At 39.5% G+C, this 20,350-nt stretch overlaps 1 protein-coding gene across 1 annotated transcript in view; it reads right to left on the bottom strand.

Moving 5' to 3' along the window:
- Nucleotides 1–3,214: 3,214 nt before the first annotated feature.
- CLEC19A (C-type lectin domain containing 19A) overlaps nucleotides 3,215–20,350 on the bottom strand; it is a 28,252-nt gene continuing 11,116 nt past the window's right edge. Inside the window, exon 5 of the mRNA XM_075831353.1 lies at nucleotides 3,215–3,614. Coding sequence (XP_075687468.1) covers nucleotides 3,535–3,614 — 80 coding nt within the window. The 3' untranslated portion in view covers nucleotides 3,215–3,534. The remainder of the gene's footprint in view (nucleotides 3,615–20,350) is intronic.

The following is a 20,350-nucleotide window of genomic DNA, read 5'->3' on the forward strand; positions in this document are numbered from 1 at the left end:
ATCAAAATGATACAAAACCGAGCACGCAACCTGTAGACCAGCGGTAGGCAATCTTATTTGTATGGTGCGCCGTTGAAAAAAATAAAAATAAATCAATGGTGAAGTAAATCAATTAATCAGTTAATGAAACTTACATTTCAGTGTGACCCTTGTCCCTGACATTCTTTGCAACTATGATCCATCTGTGGTGCATATGAAGCTACTGAATACCAGCTTAGGGGGGGGGGGGGCGGGGTGCACATAGGACACACCGCAGCTACTGAACACCAGCTGGGGGGTGCACATAGGAAAAACCGCGGCTGCTGAACACCAGATGGGGGGGGGGGGGTGCACATAGGACAGACCGCTGCTGCTGAACACCAGCTGGGGGGGTGCACATAGGAAAGACCGTGGCTACTGAACACCAGCTGGGGGGGGTGCACATAGGACAGACCGCGCCTACTGAACACCAGCTGGGGGGTGCACATAGGACAGACCGCGGCTACTGAACACCAGCTGGGGGGGGGTGTGCACATAGGACAGACCACGGCTACTGAACACCAGCTGGGGGGTGCACATAGGACCGACCGCGGCTACTGAACACCGGCTGGGGGTGTGCACATAAGAAAGCCCGTGGCTACTGAACACCAGCTGGCGGGGGTGCACATAGGAAAGACCGTTATTACTGAACACCAGCTGGGGGGTGCACATAGGACCGACCGCGGCTACTGAAGACCGGCTGGGGGTGTGCACATAGGAAAGACCGCGGCTACTGAACACCAGCTGGGGGGGGGGTGCACATAGGAAAGACCGTGATTACTGAACACCAGCTAGGGGGGTGCACATAGGACAGACCACGGCTACTGAACACAAGCTGGGGGGTGCACATAGGACAGACCGTGGCTACTGAACACCGGCTGGGGGTGTGCACATAGGAAAGACCGCGGCTACTGAACACCAGCTGGGGGGGTGCACATAGGAAAGACCGTGATTACTGAACACCAGCTAAGGGGGTGCACATAGGACAGACCACGGCTACTGAACACCAGCTGGGGGGGTGCACATAGGACAGAACGCAGCTACTGAACACCAGCTGGGGGGGTGCACATAGGACAGACCGCAGCTACTGAACACCAGCTGGGGGGGGTGCATATAGGACAGACCGCAGCTACTGAACACCAGCTGGGGGGTGCACATAGGACAGACAGCGGCTACTGAACACCAGCTGGGGGGAAATGCACACAGGAGAGACTTCGGCTAATTAAAGGGGTTTTCCCATCAGGGGCATTTATAACATATCCACAGAATATGCCATAAATGGCAGATAGATGTGGGTCCCACCTCTGGGCCCCGTAACTATATCTAGAAGGGGGTCCTCTAAACCCTGATCTACCACTCCGTGTTGCGAATGACGCACATGACTCGCTGAGCTACGCTGTTTCTGTAAGTCCCATAGAACTGAATGGTAGTTACGGAAACAGCGTAGCATGCTACGCTGCTTCCGTAACTGCCATTCTCTTCTATGGGAATACTAGGCGTTTTCTTCTTCATGGTTGGAAATCACACACTTCAGCCGAAACACAGAGCGGTAGATCGGGGTTTAAGGGACCCCGTTCTAGAGATACTTGCAGGTCTGGAACAATAAAAAATTGGTTGTGAAGGTTGACATAACCTTGAAAATTTTGAGGAAAACATAGCACAGACTCCAATATATACAATGTGTAAATATTGATACATGCCATTACATATATGCAATTCAGGCACCATAAGATCTACAGTAATCGGTATTCATATTATTATTAGAACACATCCTAGAATGTGTCCATTATTAGCAGTAAAGCTTCAAGTTCAATAATTGATGCATTGAAATTAGCCAATTAAATCTAAGATGATATGTACGGTACATGCTTCATGCCTCACGTGCACAGTTCATTTACAATTAGGATATGTGGGTCCAATCTATCATAGGTTTTCATTTATCAAAAACAGAAACATTTTGCACCAAAAGTATCAAACTCAATAAACCTTCTTTTTTGGAGTTTGTCCTTATTCCCTCTGCTAGGATCTTACCCGTTTCTTTGCAGTAGCAGGTGCCCAGGTCTGCATTGTTTCCTGTAAAGGTAGCTGACCCTAGCAGTGTATCTACCTGAAATTTAACAGTCCCACCACCCTACTGCCAAGCTGGATAGTATCACCAAAATTATTTTGCCTTAGTTCTTATCACTAGTTGTATTGTGGAGATTCTGTGATGGGCCATTAAAGACTTGAAGGAGTTTTTCCATGAGGGACATTTATGACATATCCACAGGATATGTCATAAATGTCAGATAGATGCGGGCCCCATCTTGCTGAGCTACGCTGTTTCCGTAAGTCCCATAGTAGTGAATGGCAGTTATGGAGGAAGCGTAGCATGCGAGCTACGCTGTTTCCGTAACTATTATTCAGTTCTATGGGACTTACAGAAACAGTGTAGCTCAGAGAGCTACGCTGTTTCCTAATTAATGGTCAGAAATCACACGCTTCTGCCACAACACAGAGCAGTAGAACGGGGTTTAGGGGGCCGCATTCTAGAGATAGGTGCAGGTCCCAGAGGTGGGTCCCGCATCTATCTGACATTCTTGACATATCCTGTGTATAAATGTCCCTCATAGGAAAACCCCTTTAAGGGTTATTTACCAGGTCAGGAAAATTGGACTGAAGGTAGCTTGTCCACAGTAGCATTTGACAAGCTTATTTCCACCTTCATGTTTATTATCAATTATCAGAGGATCTAATGTCAAATAGCAGGGGATCTAATATCAAATTTCGGGGATCTAATCTAAAATATCTAGGAAACTAATGTCAAATTATATTGTCAAATATCAAGAATGACACCATATACATACCTCCCAAAATTTGCATCCCCATTCTGCTCAAAATATCAGGGGAACTAATTAAATACCAGTGGCTCTAATGCATTTTTATTTGTGTAAATTAAATTAATAATATTTTCCTGTGCTACTTTAGTATCTGATCCCAAAAAACATATCTGTCTGATTTTTTTACTAGGTGTGGCTTTTGTTTCTCCTTTTTTTTTTTTTAAGATTAAGGTTTTTTTTTTAATTTATGTATTTTTTATTTTTTCACAAACATTACAATGTTTGTTTGTTTATCCTTTTAATCACACAAAATGTTTCTTGCAGGTTGATACATACAGACACATTCAGGTCCTTATCTCTGATACAAAATTACCCCAAGCTGTTTCTGTCTTTTTAAAAATATGATTTGTACACTCCTGAATGCTACTAATCTTACCAATAAACCTACTGAATGTGTATAAAATAGTAGGATGTTTGTAATTCTAGTCATGTTATATAGTATCTTTCTTGAATTGGATTTGGAGATCATTTTGAAGGGAATCCCGTGATATGATCAGAATTTTTTTTAAACCAATAGATAAATATTCTGTATTGTCTTCTTTCCTTTCAGTGATAGTAAATGTTATATTATGTGCAATTTCCCACAGTAAACATTTGTACAAATTTCTTCCGAATTTTCAGACCATGACGTTTGTTATCACATATGGGTCAAAGAAGGGATCTTGCAGACAAAAGGAAATTCACGGTTGCAGCTGTTGTCATTCCAAGAACGTAAAGCTGGTAGAGGAAAAACAGATAATTTAAAATTATGTAAATATTTTTTACTGTTATAATATCTATCTATCTATCTATCTGTCTGTCTGTCTGTCTGTCTATCTATCTGTCTGTCTGTCTGTCTGTCTGTCTGTCTATCTATCTATCTATCTATCTATCTATCTATCTATCTATCTATCTATCTATCTATCTATCTATCTATCTATCTATCTATCTATCTATCTATCTATCATCTATCTATCTATCTATCTATCTATCTATCTATCCTTGCCCCCAGCACTCAGGAACCACATGCCCTGCCAGTGTGGTCCATTGGTTCCCCCTGTCCTGAACTGCTCACATTGTTACTCCTATCAGGAGGCATCTACTAAAACTTGCTGCAAGCTGGATAGGAGCATTGAAACATTTTAGAAAACATAAAGTGTGGATGTTTATAAATCATATATTATTAAAGCGCATCCTCTAATTAAACTTAGATGTACTGAAGTCAGATTTGTTGGGTTATTTAGATTTTTCCCCCCTGTGTTCTGAGCTCCCTGCTGTTTATCCTCTCCTTTCCTCTTCTTGCTGTTTCACTAGAACATTGAGTGAGAATCTGCAGCTGCATCCTCCTCCTCACCCCTCCTACCTGTCTCCTATATATTGCATCACACGTAATGAATTGATAACTGAGGAGCTTTGTGAATATTTGTGGAGCCTGCAGGCAGGAAAAGGGCAACTGTAAGATGCTGGAAGGTGAGGAAGGTGTCACCCTCTAAGATGTATTACAAAGTCTCATTCATTTACATGAATTTCTGATGTATGCAAACATGTATAAAGATACATGATACGGGGCATAATTCTACAGAGACGGCCACATGAGATACTGAAGCACTTGTCTGTGTCTGTGTCTTTTCTCCGATGCATTGATATCCTGATTTGGACTTCGAGGCTGGATTCTTAGAGTACCTTTAACTCTCCCAAACCCAGGCTACCCTGACAATTGCACAAAAACTGTGAAATGGTGACCCCTCCCAATGACGTTGGGATGATTTATGGTTAATAAAATAATTATATATGAGAAGTAAAGTACACTAATATATTTGGAAATAATATTTATCTTCTGCATGTTTGTGATCACTATAATCTGTTAATTACAAAGAATAAGCTGGATTGACATTATTTCTAATTGAAATTCAGGATCCTGTAGAAAGTGACAAGTCAGAAATTATAAAGGTTCAACAAGGTAAAAAGATGCCAATAGCACAAGGATGAGCAATAAGAAAAAAAAAATCACTGTTGGACTGGAAAACATAAGGAAATCATTTAGATTAGTAGTACAATTCTAATTTGAAAATGGAAAGTAATGCTGGGGTATTACATGGTGAGGGAATTTAAAAGGATTCAGACATATTCAGGAGATTTACCCCTTTAGAACTGAGCCTGTTTTGGCCTTGTGGACGCAGCCGAATTTTTCAAATCTGACATGAGTCACTTTATGTGGTAATAACTTGGGAATGCTTTTACCTATCCAAGTGATTCTGAGATTTTTTTTTCTCATGACATATTGTACTTTATGTTAGTGGAAAAATTTGATCAATAAATTCAGTATTTGTTTGTGAAGAACACCAAAGTTTAGAGAAAATGTGCAAAAATTTGCAGTTTTCTAAATTTAAATGTATTTGCTTGTAAAACAGGTAGCAATACCACACAAAATAGTTACTAATTAACATTTCCCATATGTCTACTTTATGTTGGCATCGTTTTTTGAACATCCCTTTTTTTTCTAGGACGTTACAAGGCTTAGAACTTTAGCAGCAATTTCTCAAATTTTCAAGAAAATTTCCAAAACCGATTTTTATAGGTACCAGTTCAGTTCTGAAGTGGCTTTGAGGGCCTTATATATTAGAAACCCCCATAAGTCACCCAATTTTAAAAACTGCACCCCTCAAAGTTTTCAAAACAGCATTTAGAAAGTTTCTTAACCCTTTAGGTGTTTCACAGGAATTAATGCAAAGCAGCTGTGAAATTTACAAATTAATTTTTTTTGTTAGAAAATCCATTTTTTTTCTGTAACACAAAAGGTTTTACCAGAGAAATGCAACTCAATATTTATTGCCCAGATTCTGCAGTTTTTAGAAATATCCCACATGTGGCCCTAGTGTGCTAATGGACTGAAGCACAGGCCTCAGAAGCAAAGGAGCACCTTGTGGATTTTGTGGCATTCTTTTTATTAGAAAAGGTCTTGTGGGGCCCAAATAATGGAAACACCCTCAAAAATACACCATTTGGCAAACTACACCTCTCAAGGAATTTATCAAGGGGTATAGTGAGCATTTTAACCCCACAGGTTTTTTGCTGAATTTAGTGGAATTCGTCCGTAAAAATTAAAATCTAAATTTTTTCCAATAAAACTTAGATTATAAATTTTTACAAGGAATAAAAAAGAAAAAGCACCCCAAGATTTTTAAAGCAATTTCTTCTAATTACGGTAATACCCCATATGTGGTAATAAACAGCTGTTTGGACGGCAGGGCTCAGAAGGGAAGGAGCGTTATTTGGCTTTTGGAGCTCAAGTTTGCAGGATTGGTTTTCGGGTGTCATGTCGCATTTGCAAAGCGCCTGTGGGACCAAATCAGTGGACACCCCCAGAAGTGACCCCATTTGGGAAATTACAGCCCTAAAAATAATTTATCTATGGGTATAGTGAGCATTTTGATCCCATAGGTTTTTTTGCTGAATTTAGTGTAATTAGGCAGTGAAAACCTCTATTGTTTTTTATTCTTTTTTTTTTTGCGGTCGTTCACCGTGCGCTATAAATTACACATTTAATTTATTCTGTGGGTCGATGTGATTATGGCGATACCATATGTACATAGGTTTTTTATGTTTTATGATGTTTGCACGATAAAATCACGGTTTTAAAAAAAATATTTTGTTTTTGTGTCGCCATATTCTAAGAGCCACATCTTTTTTATTTTTCCATCAAGAAAGTTGTGTGAAGGCTTGTTTTTTTGCGGAACAAACTGTAGTTTTTATTGGTACCATTTTTGAGTACATGCGACTTTTTGATCCCTATTTATTAAATTTTTTGGGAGCTGAAGTGACTAAAAATAGCGATTCTGGTATAGTTTTTAAATTATTTTTTTTATGGCAGTCACCATGCGGGATAAATTACATTATATTTTCATAGTTCAGGCTGTTACGGACACGGAGATACCAATTATGCATAGTTTATTTTATTTTTTTAAATTTTCTAATAATAAAGGACTTTATAAGGGAAAAAAGACTATTTTTAATTTTATTATTTTGAAATTTGACTTTTTAACTTTTGTACATTTTTTTTGAACTTTTTTGAACTTTTTTTTTTTTAGTCCTACTAGGGACTTGAAGATCCAATTGTTGAATCCCTGCTATAATACCCTGCAATACTTATGTATTGCAGGGTATTATACCTGTCAGTTTCACACTGACAGGCGGCATATTAGGTCCTGCCAGAGGCAGGACCTAATCGCCTTCCATAGATGGCAGATCGTAAGCCCTTGTTCGGCTTCCGGTTGCCATAGCAACAATCTCCCCGCAATCGCGTAGCGGGGTGCCGATATTGTTATAACAACTTAAATGCGGCGGTTGCCTGTGTGCTCTGTTAGGAGCACATGTACATTAGCGGGCTGCAAGCACAAGGACCAGTGCTGCCTGCAGCCCGTTAATCTACGTGTGGTGGTCGGGAAGGGGTTAAACCGGTTTTCTGTTTTTTTTGTACATAAAGCTTAACTACTTTGTAAATTAAAAGTTATACAACTTGCTGGTGATAAGTTTCTGTCTGATCACTGGGGATCTCACAGATTGGACCTCTACCAATCGCGAGATAAGTTTTCCCAAATGTCTACTATCACTTCTACCATGGCAAGAAGACTAGTTCCAAAAAAATAGACCTACCAACATCATAAACACAACGCAGTAAAACTGACTAAGAGCTTAAAAGCTATGAACACCTTCGAAAGTGATTTTTCAGTGTGTTTGGTGCAACCTTGTAATTACATTTTATTAAAGATTATTTCCAATTTTTGATATACAGCTGCTTTGTATCCTTTATACAAAGCAGCTGTATCTATAACTGAGACCTGAATCCATCAGTTTAGCGGGACTGAAGGGTTCGGTGTCAGCAGTTCCTGATCCACCTGTAATTGATCACATCTAAGTTGTGAACTTAGATGTGATAGATTACAGGTGGATCCTGCATGTCAGAGACACACAGGACCCGCTGACACTGAACCCATCAGTCCCGATGACCTGACGGATACATGATTCAGCACAAGATACAGCTGCTCTGTATCTGAATACAAAGCAGCTGTATCTCAAAAAGTAAAAATAATTTTTTATAAAATGTAATTACAAAGTTGCACTAAACACACATTATATATATATATATATATATATATATATATATATATATATATATATATATATATATATATATATATATATAAAATATTGATAATAATCGCTTTCGAAGGTGTACGTAGTCTTTAATGTCAACGTAACACAAAACAACCCCCCAACCTTTGATAATTCTGAGCTAGGTATAAAAGGTAACACCTATAAAAATTCAGGGTATATTTCTATTTGTACAAACTACATTAACAGATGTTGCCTACATTAATATAATAATGTAGATTTTTTTATGTTTTTTTGGTATACCTTTCAGATATAACAATCATCTAATATACCATGAATTATTATATTCTTTAGTAACCTTAAATGATCTTGACCTTATTCCCATAATACTGTATGGCAACACCTATGGCACATGGAGATGAATATTTAGGGCATGCCAACTATTACAAGACCATGTCCATATGTGAACAAGGCCCAATAATACATAAGCTTTGCATGTTATAATTTAAGTTAAAGGGGTTTTATGAGATGATAAAATAATGTCTGCTTCAATTCCAGAGTCAGCGCCACACTTATTCATGGACTGTGTCTGGTATTGCAGCTGCAATACCAGAAGCATCCTATGGACAAAAGTGGCACTGTTTCTTTAAAACAAGAATCCCCATTTTTTTCTAGTCTTGTACAACTTCTTTAAAGCCATCCTTGAGTATAATATAGCAGTTCTATTATAAGGTGAATGGGTTCTCCATTGTATTTATCTTGGTCATTTTCTCTCCTTATGCCTTATGCAACAAAACAGATATTTCTGTTGCTTTTAATAATAAATTAGAATAATAATTCTCAAAAAGAGCAAATGAGACCCATTAAACTGTGATATAATGAATACTGTCCTTTACTAAACTCTAGTGTAGACACCGGCACACCACAAGTCTGGTTATGACAAATTAATATTACTCTATTAATAGATTTTGTAAGGATAATGAATAAAAAAAACTCACAGTTCTAAATTCCAGGGATCTGATGGGAGATATGCAAATAAGTAACCTTTAGATGAAATATGCTAATAGGGAAGTGTCAAGCATCCGCCCTCAGATACAGATTGCATTGGCACTGACACATAATGTCACCCTCCACAATAACAGGATTACAAAAACTGAAGGTTGGGATATTATAGAATATCGCCCTCATACACACAATGCAGAAGGGGGAGACAGCCTGGTAGATAAGTAGATTCCTGCCATCTACCAATGATATGGCAATGAAAATGTAACCTTCTTCTGCATTGTGTGGAAAGGGTTACTGAACGCTCACCGAGGGGGGATTTCTTTCTATGTGCATTGATCACATTTGTGTAGACTGCATGACTTGGTATTAGGTTGACAAGAGACATTTTCTGCATTAAGATTTATTGATGATAAACTAACACAGATGTTTCCTTACTGGGGGAGGGGGGACGTCATGTAAATCAGTTATGTTGTAAAGATAAACTGGTTTTAACAAATTTGAGCCTTCAGGTAGACAAGATGATTTTAATAAGCTTTTATGGAACTTGCAATTCGAGTTTCGATGCATCTAAAATGAAAAAGGAAGCAACGTTATAAATAGTCTTCATTAAAAATCTCCTACCGTTTAGTGTCTACAGCTTCTTTTGCAGACCTATGCGTTTCCATGGTAACAGACAATAACCAAACCCTGTGTAGTCTGATCCTGCCGTTATACACTTTCTCTTTGTCCCTTATGTCTTAATAACATACACTTGCTGCTCACAGAGCATGCAGTTAGTGGGTTAGAACTGGAGGGTGAAGACATGGGTGAGCAGGATCAGGTAAGTAGCTGGGTTAATGTAGTTAGGGGCAGTAGAAAGGGGTCAAAGACAAGGAAGACCGATCCGGTTTCTGGCATTCCAAGCAAAATTGCCAGGTTGGGTGATGATGCGAGGGTGTCAGTCTCAGAAAAGGCAGCCCTAGTGGATACTGATCTCCCTAACAGCCGGGAGAACAGCCCAGCTAGTAGTCGGCGGGATGGTAATGCAGGTAAGCCAAGACAATTGATAGTTGTAGGGGATTCTATAATCAGGAAGACGGATAGAATAATTTGTCGCCAAGACCGCCTCAACCGAATGGTTTGCTGTCTCCCTGGTGCCAGGGTTCGGCATGTGGTGGAACGGGTGGACAAATTGCTGGGAGGGGCTGGTGATGATCCAGCTGTCGTGGTCCATGTCGGTACCAACGACAGAATAAATGGTAGGTGGAGGAGCCTTAAGAATAATTTTAAAGAACTAGGCTACAAGCTGAAGGGAAGGACCTCCAAGGTTGTATTCTCAGGAATACTGCCTGTGCCATGCGCATCACAGGAAAGACAGCGGGAGCTTAGGGAGTTAAATGCATGGCTGAAGTCTTGGTGTAGAGGAGAAGGATTTGGGTTCCTAGAGCACTGGGCTGACTTTTCATTGGGGTACAAACTGTATTCTGCAGATGATTTGCACCTAAATGGAAGGGGGTCCGCTGTGCTGGGGGAGAGAATTCTAGCTGGGGTGGCGGAGTATTTAAACTAGGGCTGAGGAGGGAGGTCAATGTAGAAAAAAAAGGGGTAGCCAGGTTAGAGAGGGGTCAGACTATATTGGTGGGGGGAGAAACAGAATGTGGGGAGAGGACTAGACAACAAGATAAGGAGATCCTTTCGTTACAAAACATCAGTGTAAATAAAAAGGACCGATTAATGTCAAATCACATTTCTGATAATAAAAGTGAAAAACTGACAGGCAAGTTAAAGTGTATGTTCACAAATGCCAGAAGTCTAGCAAGCAAAATGGGGGAGCTGGAGGCCTTGATACTGGAAGAAAATATAGATATAGTTGGTGTTGCTGAAACATGGCTGGACTCTTCACATGACTGGGCTGTAAATCTACAGGGTTTTACACTTTTTCGTAAAGACAGGACAAATAGGAAAGGTGGTGGTGTATGTCTGTATGTGAGAAGTGATATGAAGGCGAGTGTGAAAGAGACAATAGTGGGTGAAGACTGTGAGGAGGTTGAAACCTTGTGGGTGGAACTAGAAAGGGAGGTAAATACTGAAAAAATTACTTTTGGTGTAATCTATAGACCCCCCAATATAACTGAGGAGATGGAAGGTCAGATATATAAACAGATGGAGCGGGCTGCACAGGCGGGTACTGTAGTGATAATGGGAGATTTTAATTTCCGGGATATTAATTGGTGTCATGGTTCGGCTTCAACTGCAAAGGGGAGACATTTCCTCAACCTGTTGCAGGAAAATTTTATGGGCCAGTTTGTGGAAGACACGACTAGAGGTGAAGCTCTGTTGGATCTGGTCATTTCTAATAATGCAGATCTTGTTGGGAATGTCAATGTTCGTGAAAACCTCGGTAACAATGATCATAATATAGTTACATTTTACCTATACTGTAAAAAACAAACGCAGGCTGGGAGGGCAAAAACATTTAATTTTAAGAAAGCCAATTTCCCCAGGATGAGGGCTGCAATTCAGGATATGGACTGGGAAGAACTAATGTCAAATAATGGAACAAATGATAAATGGGAGATTTTCAAATCTACTTTGAGTTATTATAGTGCAAAATTTATTCCTACAGGTAATAAGTATAAACGACTCAAATTAAACCCCACATGGCTTACACCTTCTGTGAAAGGGGCAATACATGACAAAAAAAGGGCATTTAAAAAATACAAATCTGAGGGTACAGCTGTAGCCTTTGTAAAATATAAAGAGCTTAATAAAATCTGTAAAAATGTAATAAAATTAGCAAAAATACAAAATGAAAGGCAGGTGGCCAAGGATAGTAAAACAAATCCTAAAAAATTCTTCAAGCATATAAATGCAAAAAAGCCCAGGTCTGAACATGTAGGACCCCTAGATAATGGTAATGGGGAGTTGATCACAGGGGATCAAGAGAAGGCAGAGTTACTAAATGGGTTCTTTAGCTCTGTATATACAACAGAAGAAAGAGCAGCTGATGTAGCCGGTGCCAGTGCTGTTAATATATCAGTTGATATACTGAATTGGATGAATGTAGAGATGGTCCAAGCTAAATTAAATAAAATAAATGTGCACAAGGCTCCGGGACCAGATGGGTTACACCCTAGAATTCTTAAAGAGCTTAGTTCAGTTATTTCTGTCCCCCTTTTCATAATATTCAGAGAATCTCTAGTGACTGGTATAGTGCCAAGGGACTGGCGCAGGGCAAATGTGGTGCCTATTTTCAAAAAGGGCTCTAGGTCTTCCCCGGGTAATTATAGACCAGTAAGCTTAACATCCATCGTGGGGAAAATGTTTGAGGGGCTATTGAGGGACTATATACAGGATTATGTGACAATAAATAGCATTATAAGTGACAGCCAGCACGGTTTTACTAAGGACAGAAGTTGTCAAACTAACCTAATCTGTTTTTATGAAGAGGTGAGCAGAAGTCTAGACAGAGGGGCCGCTGTGGATTTAGTGTTTTTGGACTTTGCAAAGGCATTTGACACTGTCCCCCATAGACGCCTAATGGGTAAATTACGGACTATAGGTTTAGAAAATATAGTTTGTAATTGGATTGAGAATTGGCTCAAGGACCGTATCCAGAAGGTTGTGGTCAATGATTCCTTCTCTGAATGGTCCCCGGTTATAAGTGGTGTACCCCAGGGTTCAGTGCTGGGACCACTATTATTCAACTTATTTATTAATGATATAGAGGAAGGGATTAATAGCACTATTTCTATTTTTGCAGATGACACCAAGCTATGTAATATAGTTCAGACTATGGAAGATGTTCATGAATTACAGGCAGATTTAAACAAACTAAGTGTTTGGGCGTCCACTTGGCAGATGAAGTTTAATGTAGATAAATGTAAAGTTATGCATCTGGGTACCAACAACCTGCATGCATCATATGTCCTAGGGGGCGCTACACTGGCGGATTCACTTGTTGAGAAGGATCTGGGTGTACTTGTAAATCATAAACTCAATAACAGCATGCAGTGTCAATCAGCTGCTTCAAAGGCCAGCAGGATATTGTCGTGTATTAAAAGAGGCATGGACTCGCGGGACAGGGATGTAATAATGCCACTTTACAAAGCATTAGTGAGGCATCATCTAGAATATGCAGTTCAGTTCTGGGCTCCAGTTCATAGAAAGGATGCCCTGGAGTTGGAAAAAATACAAAGAAGAGCAACGAAGCTAATAAGGGGCATGGAGAATCTAAGTTATGAGGAAAGATTGAAAGAATTAAACCTATTTAGCCTTGAAAAAAGAAGACTAAGGGGGGACATGATTAACTTATATAAATATATTAATGGCACATACAAAAAATATGGTGAAATCCTGTTCCTTGTAAAACCCCCTCAAAAAACAAGGGGGCACTCCCTCCGTCTGGAGAAAAAAAGGTTCAAGCTGCAGAGGCGACAAGGCTTCTTTACAGTGAGAACTGTGAATTTATGGAATAGCCTACCGCAGGAGCTGGTCACAGCAGGGACAGTAGATGGCTTTAAAAAAGGGTTAGATAATTTCCTAGAACAAAAAAATATTAGCTCCTATGTGTAGAAATTTTTCCTTCCCTTTTCCCGTCCCTTGGTTGAACTTGATGGACATGTGTCTTTTTTCAGCCGTACTAACTATGTAACTATGTAACTATGTAACTATGTAACTATGTAACTTGGTAACAAAAAGTGAGATACAAATGGAAGGATGTATGCCTGCAGGATCAGACTACACAGGATTTGTTGTCTGTTACCATGGAAACGCATAGCACTCTATAGAAGCTGTAGACACAAATTGATGGAAAAATTTTAACCAGGACAATTTGCAAAGTTGTTTTTATTTTTCATTTTAAATGCATTGGAGCAATAAAAAAAAAAATGGTTGCGAAGATGGACATAAATTTAAAGTGAAGCTAAACCCCAAATGATAGTATCAAATTACTTTAGCAAATTGCAGCAAATGAGTTAGCTCTGAGCAAAGATGCTTAGATGTGCGGATCTGAGAGTGGTCTGGGCCAATGGGCAATAATGGTCATAGGCCCCTTAGCAACCAGCAGAATTATAGTAGACTTGAGCCTGATAACCACAATGCCTTTGAGCAGCAATTACAGTAAAACCTCCTCGAAAGACCATTTTTTTTTTAGCGGGCTACCCCTTTGTCCAGACCAGATTTTGAGTTCCATCATATACTATACATACTGCCCATGTTCTTTGAGAGAACCAACACTCTAGAAGACAATTTTTCAATGCAATTTTGGGTGGTTGTTTTTAAGCAGAACCTGCACTTAAACTTCAAGGCATCTGAATCAGACACTGTGGACCCCTACTGGCCACAGGCCCTCGAGCACTGCTCTAATGCAAAATGGTCAGTCCAGCCCTGATGACCACCCCTCTGAGCAGTCTATTCACCGAATACAGTCTTTAGCAAATGGTGTCTATATTTTTTTAATGTCATCTACCGGTAAAGAAGTAAATAAAAATACTAGCTAGTAAAGGCAGTAAATTTGCTAACATTATATTAGGGAATGGCTCATTTTGTAATTGCCTCATTTTTATAGTGGCTCAGAGTTTGAGGTTCAATTGCAATAAATAATTTCATGAAATTGCTTATGGCATGAAATGAAACTTAAAGTTTCAAAAACATCTTTTACCAACTGATAATATACTAACAAACCACTGAAAATACTATTCCCTATACTGCTTTGAAATATTAACAAGATGATCTTGGACTGGGCAAAGACATTCTATAATCGTCTGCAGATAGCTCATACAGTTGCCAATAGACATACCGGTATATGGTTGTCCGGTTCAACATTCATTAAAATTCTGTGGAGAAGAGCTGAGATAAGTGGCGTCAAGACAATGCTTATACCCATTTTTGGGCGTTCAACTAAATCCAACCAGTTTTTTTCAATAGCACCATGTCTGATAGACGACTGGGATGCACCAACAAATGTCCAATGTCTTATGGCAGTCTAGGGGTTTGCATATCTAGCCAGATGACAATCCAAAATACATGTGCGGTCCCAGTAGATTTCATATATATATATATATATATATATATATATATATATATATATATATATATAGCTGTAGTCACAGCCCTTGCACAGGTATGAATAGGTGTGGAATGTAAAGCCATTGTCTCTGTTACATGATGAACGCTGATGAGCATGATGCTAGTAAGAAGGGTTAATAAGATATAGTATATACTGTGGTCTTTATAAAACAGTATACTGTTGTCAGCAGTGACCCTTCCATTGCTATATTGCATTATTTTTCAATCATGCCTGAAAATGCGCACGAACCGTGTCAGACCCCTGTAAATTTTAATTATTTATGATCTGAATGAACTTCTGTACAGATAAGAGGGTAACATTAACTATGTCTGTTTAGAAGATGGTCATACATCTGGAGAACAGCTGTAGTCATAAATGTTTGGGTCTATATTAAAAGCCCTAAAACAAAAAATAATAATATAAGCGTGACTTAGGAGCCCCATGCAGCTTGTGGCCATTTTTTGTTTGATATCTGGCTCTCAAATGAATTCCAATCAAGATAGTCCCCAATGCTCGGCACTGTCCCCAACTGCAGCATATCTGTCCTAATAAAATAAATCAATCATAGATTGCCTTCACCCAATGGAAAGCTCCAGATTTGACATCTGACTGTAGATATGCGGAGCTACTGATTTTCTGCTTAAATGTATGTCACTGATGGTGGCGTAGAGAGAAGAGCAGTAGAATGGAGGAGATAAAAATGTTATATTACAGGGGCACTGTGGGGCTTTGGGCATGGGTGTAGCAATAACTACTGCAGACACTACTATGTGGTTTGCACATATTTATGGGTAATTCTGTATGAAGGGCTCAATGGAAAGGATAGATCCATATATATGTTGTTAGTGTCCTGGCACTACTATTTGTCCTTTACTAATGAATGAACATTGTAGTACAAAATGTCTTCAAGGTAGAGGGGGGACAAACTATCTTGGAGACCAAGTCAGTGGTTTTAACATGATAGCTGTTGGATGGACAAACGTTTAACTCCCAGATCTCACCTCTATCTATCTATCTATCTATCTATCTATCTATCTATCTATCTATCTATCTATCTATCTATCTATCTATCTATCTATCTATCTATCTATCTATCTATCTATCTATCTATCTATCTATCTATCTATCTATATGTCTTTTGTATGTTCTTTATGCTAAGCAACTGGACCAATCTGCACCACAATTGGCACATAAGTATATCATGCGCTTCCAAAGGTTTTAGACCGGGTTTTAGCTGTCAAGGACCTACCGTTCTCAACATATTCACAAAAAATTTAATCCCTAGGCGCACCATGACGTGCAGTTACTTCGAGGTTCCCGGTGCACACTGTCGGCGACAGTGTGCACCAGGAACTGGGAGGTGAGCTGTCCCTGACAGCTGACACTCCACTGTTGCCGATAAGCGGCTAATTTTCGCTGATTTCGGAAATTAACCCCTTAAATGCGGCGATCAATTGCAATCGCCGCATTTTAGCGGCTTCTAGCACATCAGCAGACTTCACAATGAAACAATGAAATCGTGAGGTTTGCAGATGGCTAGCATGGCGACCGGAGGCCAAGTAATGGCCTCCGTGTCTGCCATGTACGGAAGCCTATAAGGACCAGCCTCCTGATAGACTTCCTGTCAGAGTGACAGGAAGTCACTGTGTCGTTCCTGATGCACACTGTCGGTGACAGTGTCTGTGACAGTGTGCATCGGGAATCGGGAGGTCAGCTGTCCCCGACAGCTGACACTCCACTGTTGCCGATCAGCGGCTCATCGCCGCTGATTTTGGCAATTAACCCCTTAAATGCGGGGCTCGATGGTGATCGCCGCATTTACGGGGTTTGTAGCACATCAGCAGCCCCCATGCAATTGTGGGGGCTGCTGATGCTTGTTAGGGCACCCGGAGGCCAGACAATGACCTCCGGGTCTGCCATGTACGGAAGCCTATGAGGACCAGCCTCTGGCTAGTCCTCGTAGACTTACTGTCGGAGTGACTGTGACGTCACACTGACTGTTATAATACCTAGGTAGTGTAATGTATTCTAGCAGCGAAAGTGAAAAAAGTAAAGAAAAAAGTAAAAAAAAGTTAATAAAAATGTTTTGCAAAAGCGTAAAAATAAAAGATTTTTTTTTCCTATAAGTCTCTTATTATAGGAAAAAAATGAAACCGTTAAAAAACAGTACACATATTTGGTATCACCGCGTTCGTAACGACCCAATCTATAAAAATATAATGTTATTTTTCCCACAGGGCGGACGCCGCAAAAAAACCAAACTAAAAACAATGCCAGAATCACAATTTTTTGGTCACCACCCCTCCCAAAATATTGAATAAAAATATTGATCAAAAAGTCACATGTACCCGAAAATAGTACCAATAAAAACTACAACCTGTCCCGCAAAAAACAAGCCCTTACACCGCTTTTTTGACTGAAAAATAAAAAAGTTACGGCTCTCAGAATATGGTGACACAGAAAATAAATAATTTTATAAACAAGTGATTTTATTGTCAAACGCTGCAAAACATAAAAAAACTATATACATATGGTATCGCCATAATCGTACCGACCCGCAGAATAAATTAAAACTGTAATTATTAGCACATAATGAACGCCGTAAGAAATAAAGAATATAAAACGCAAAAATCACTTTTTTTTGGTCACCAAAGCTCTAAATAAAATTTAATAAAAAGTGATCAAAACGTTGCATGTACCAAAAAATTTTACCAATAAAAACTACAGCTCGTCCTGCCAAAAATAAGCCCTCACACCGCTCAATCGACCAAAAAATAAAAATGTTATGGCTCTCAGAATGTGTTGATATAAAACAAATTTTTTTTTCAACAAATAGTTTTTTCTTTGTAGAAGTAGTAAAATATATCTATTTGGTATCACCGTAATCGTATTGACCCGCAGAATAAAGTTAAGTTGTCATTTTTACAGCGCGGTGAAAGCGGTAAAAACGAAACCCAAAAAGCAATGGAGGAATCACAAAGAATTTTATTTTCGGTTTCCCAGTACATTATATGGTACTTTAAATGGTGTTAATAGAAACTACAACCCTTCCCACAAAAAATAAGCCCTCACACCGCTCTATTGATGGAAAACGAAAAAAGTTATGGTGTTTGGAAGGCGGGGAGTTAAAAACTAAAATGGAAAAGCAAAAAAGGATCAGTCCTGCAAAGGTTAATTCAATTCTATTTAAAAAATCAATTACTACCACATGTGGGGTATTGTCATACTCGGGAGAGATTGCGTTACAAATTTAGGGTGACTTTTTCTCCTTTATCCCTTGTGAAAATGAAAAAAAAATCAACATTTTAGTGGACAAAAATGTTGATATTTATTTTCACGGCCTAATTCTACTAAATTCTGCAAAAAAACTTGTGTGGTATAAATGCTCACTATACCCCTAGAAAAATTAAGATGCTTTACAAATGTTGGGGTGCATTTTCTTGTTTATTCCTTGTAAATATTACAAATTTCTATGTTTTTTCAGAAAAAAAGTAGATTTTCATTTTCACAGACTAACTCCAATGAATATAGCAAAATACCTGTTGGGTCAAAATGCTAACGATACCCCTAGATAAATTCCTTGAGGGGCATAGTTTCCAAAATGGGGTCACTTTTGGGGAGTTTCCACTGTTTTGACACCATAAGACCTCTTCAACTCTGACATGGTGCCTAAAATATAATCTAAAAAAAAAGCAGACCCCAAAATCCACTAGGTGCTCCTTTGCTTCTGAGCCCTGTGTTTCAGTCCATTAGCACACTAGGGCCACATGTGGGATATTTCTAAAAACTTCAGAATCTGGGCAATAAATATTGAGTTGTATTTCTCTGGTAAAACCTTCTGTGTTACAGATTTTTTTTTTATTACAAATGAATTTCGGCAAAAAAAAAATGACATTTGTAAATTTTCCCCTCTACTTTGCTTTATTTCCTGTGAAACGCCTAAAGGGTTAAGAAACTTTCTGAATGCTGTTTTGAATACTTTGAGGGGTGCAGTTTTTAAAATGGGGTGATTTATTGGGGGATTCTAATATATAAGGCCCTCAAAACCACTTCACATCTAAACTGGTACCTGTAAAAATTGCCTTTTGAAATTTTCTTGAAAATGTGAGAAACTGCTGCTAAAGTTCTAAGCCTTGTAATGTCCTAGAAAAATAAAAGGACGTTCAAAAAACGATGCAAACATAAAGTAGACATATGGGAAATGTTAACTAGTGACTATTGTGTGTGGTATTATTATCTGTTTTACAAGCAGATACATTTAAATTTAGAAAAATGCTAATTTTTGCACATTTTCTCTAAATTTTGGTGTTTTTCACGAATAAATATTAGATATATCGACCAAATTTTTCCACTATCATAAAGTACAATATGTCACGAGAAAACAATCTCAGAATCGCTTGGATAGGTAAAAGCATTCCGGAGTTATTACCACATAAAGTGATACATGTCCGATTTGAAAAAATCAGCTGTGCCACAAGGGCAAAAGAGGCTGTGTCCTAAAGGGTTTAAATACAAAAGCAAATATGGCACCACTGGCTTCCGAATCACGGGTCCGCCTCCATATCACATCAGATGACTCGTATTAGCCAATAGAAGCTCGCAGGTCCTTCATTCTTAACCTCACTGACATACACACAGTTTTACACCAGGTTCCTATAACAACCTAGTCATTTTTGTTTTACGTCGGGTTTCCATACCAATCCAGATATCTTTCTTTACTCGCCGTGAAAAGACTGTACCTATACTACACTGTACTTATACTGGATTTCAGCATTCTCATAAATTGAGCCCCTTTCAGACCAGTCATGCCTTCAAAAAGGAACCCTGCACTTGGACAAATGACTCCTGCAGTAAAGCGCATGGCTGCTGCCCGAGCTGCTGAAACCTCTCAAAAGTCCCAAACCCGTCTCCAGGCTGACAAGACACGTCACAGCCAACAGCGAGGTGCTGAAACTCCGCCACAGACTGAGGAACAACCGCAGTCTGAGCGAGACAGATGAGTAGCGAGACTCCCCAGCAGACCCAAGCCCGTCTCCAGGCTGACAAGATACGTCACAGCCAACAGCGAGCTACTGAAACTCCGCTACAGACTGAGGAACAACCGCAGTCTCAGCGAGACAGACGAGTAGCGAGACTCCCCAGCAGACACAAGCCCGTCTCCAGGCTGACAAGATACGTCACAGCCAACAGCGAGGTGCTGAAACTCCGCCACAGACTGAGGAACAACCGCAGTCTGAGCGAGACAGATGAGTAGCGAGACTCCCCAGCAGACCCAAGCCCGTCTCCAGGCTGACAAGATACGTCACAG

This window comes from Rhinoderma darwinii, chromosome 6 (genome assembly GCF_050947455.1).
Source record: "Rhinoderma darwinii isolate aRhiDar2 chromosome 6, aRhiDar2.hap1, whole genome shotgun sequence".
In the NCBI taxonomy this organism is placed as follows: domain Eukaryota; kingdom Metazoa; phylum Chordata; class Amphibia; order Anura; family Rhinodermatidae; genus Rhinoderma; species Rhinoderma darwinii.